A 2095-nucleotide genomic window follows, 5' to 3' on the forward strand; every position below is an offset into this window, starting at 1 on the left:
AGAAGGCTTCTCTGGATGGTGTACGAACTCCCTCCTTGGTTCAACCAGGGGCGGGGGTGTGTGGGGTTCCTGGTTTGGTTCTGATTCAAGTTTCTATGTTGCTGTTTGCCTTGGGGAGTCCCTCGGAGTACTCACTTTATTGCCTTATTCCGCAAAAAGGGGGGATTCCTTATCTCTGTTACTCTTTCGTAAAAGTGGCGTCTTCGTGGTTTTATTTGGTTACTCTTTAGTGAGTGATTTCTTTTATATTTAACGAGGAATATCCTGTTTGCTGTTTTCTTATACCTATACTTTCCCTCAGGGAGTCGATTGCTTGGGAGATATGTTATTCCCTTCTACCATCCCCTAGGTTATCCCTTCTACACGCATTAGTAATATAGCCTCCTCCCCCTTTAGGGCCCTCTACCTCAGCCGGAGGCCAATACCCTCCCTGCCTTGTCTGTGTCTGCCCTCCTTCTATTTGGAGATTTAATCAGGTACCGCTTGGCATCATGTATTCCTGGTGTGCTGCTGTTAATTTTTCTCCTCCCTCTCCGCCCGTCTACTCAACTACCTGGTTTGTAATACCCTTCTACTATATTGAGTACTACTCAGATTCCATTCGGACTATTTATACAAGTGGCTCCTATTATATATCTACTATGCCCATCTTCCGGTAGCCGTGGATTTCCTGCCCGCCCTCCCCTGTACTGGGATAATTACCTTCGGAAGCTATTCAGATCATTTGTCCTCAGGCTTTTATGTTATATTTTCTCGTTATTCCTTAACTAAATTATCATTCCCTTCCTCGATCCTTCATTTATGGCCCACTTCGACTATTTCATACCCTCTTAGATTCCCTTATCATTCTCCTAACTCCCTTTTCTTCAATTTCTTGGACTCGGCAGGCAGATGTCCCTGGCTATTATTTACTATCTATTATTATTGTTCGGAATTAAAAGGATTTCAGTCCCGTCTTTACTCGCACGGTTCCATAAACTACTTTTGCTTCCACCCGTACCACTGGCCTGAAGCCGTTCGTCTCTTTCCTGTGCTGTATAATTACTTTCCTGGGTTCATTGAGTTGGTTTTTCTCTTATTCTGTTTAGGGGGAAGATATATTGCTTTTATAATGTAGGGGTTAGTGTTATCAGGGTTATTAGTCCCACAGTTTACCTTCCTTTATCTGTTATCCGGTTAAGGCTATTGGGGGAAATAATATTATAGGCAATTCAGATAGCTACTTCTTCGTTGACTTTTGCCCTCACTTGTTTCCTCGCTAGGGGCTCGCCCCCACAAGCCCCTAAGTTGGTTGACATGTCCTTTATTAATTTCCCCCCCTTATATTGGCGTCAGTAACTCCCCTCATCCCTTATTTGTATTAGTCCAACTCAACTACGGGCACCCTGCCGGATCCCTTGGTGGTGGGGGAACTGATTCGAAGAGCTTATATTATTTGGGCGGACGCTCATAGTTTTAGTTAACAGTCCAGGGGGCCCTGGTGTTAATATATATTGTCTCCCCTGCTATTACTTATCCCTAGTGTTAGAACCTGACTTCGACTCAGTCTGGGGGTAGAGTTGAAACTACTTTCCCACGGTGAATCCTGCGCCCTCCCTTTGTTTTGTCTTCTTAAAATGGGCCTCCTGTAGCTCTAGGGAATCCCCGGCTAAAGTCACTAAGTACCTTCTCCATATGCTTCTTCCTCCTCCGAGTGGCCCAGTTCTCCGAGATTTTATCACTTCCGGGGAGGTCCAGTTATTCTTCTCCTGGGGGTCAGGTAGCACCTTGATACCCCCGTTCCATCTGTAGGATTTAGTTGCATTTGCCATCAACTTAAGACTAGTATTCTATTAGACCCTGCATTTAGTGGAAAGGGCTTCTCACTAGGATATTACGTCAGGTCTCCCCTTTTTTTTGATAGCTGCAGTTGACGTAGAGCTCTCCGTCGGGGTCCTATAAGCAGCTATTGTGAGTCTTTCCCCTTAGATACCTTTTATATAGGATCCCTGATCAGTCTCTCCGGCGGCTCATTTGATTTTTAGACTGCGCTTATTTTTTCCCCACATTACTTATCCATCCTGATACTTCCTGAGTGCTTCTTTCCCCCCCCCCC

General features: G+C 45.1%; 1 protein-coding gene across 1 annotated transcript; it reads right to left on the bottom strand.

Annotated features, from left to right (window-relative positions):
* Positions 1-1565: 1565 nt before the first annotated feature.
* Positions 1566-1811, bottom strand: C922_05264 (hypothetical protein; the record flags this gene model as incomplete). The annotated part of the gene is made up of 1 exon (XM_008820836.1): positions 1566-1811. One exon carries the CDS (start codon positions 1809-1811, stop codon positions 1566-1568), a length of 246 nt encoding a protein of 81 aa, XP_008819058.1.
* Positions 1812-2095: the final 284 nt, after the last annotated feature.

Source organism: Plasmodium inui, assembly GCF_000524495.1.
Source record: "Plasmodium inui San Antonio 1 unplaced genomic scaffold supercont1.49, whole genome shotgun sequence".
Taxonomy (NCBI): Eukaryota; Apicomplexa; class Aconoidasida; order Haemosporida; family Plasmodiidae; genus Plasmodium; species Plasmodium inui.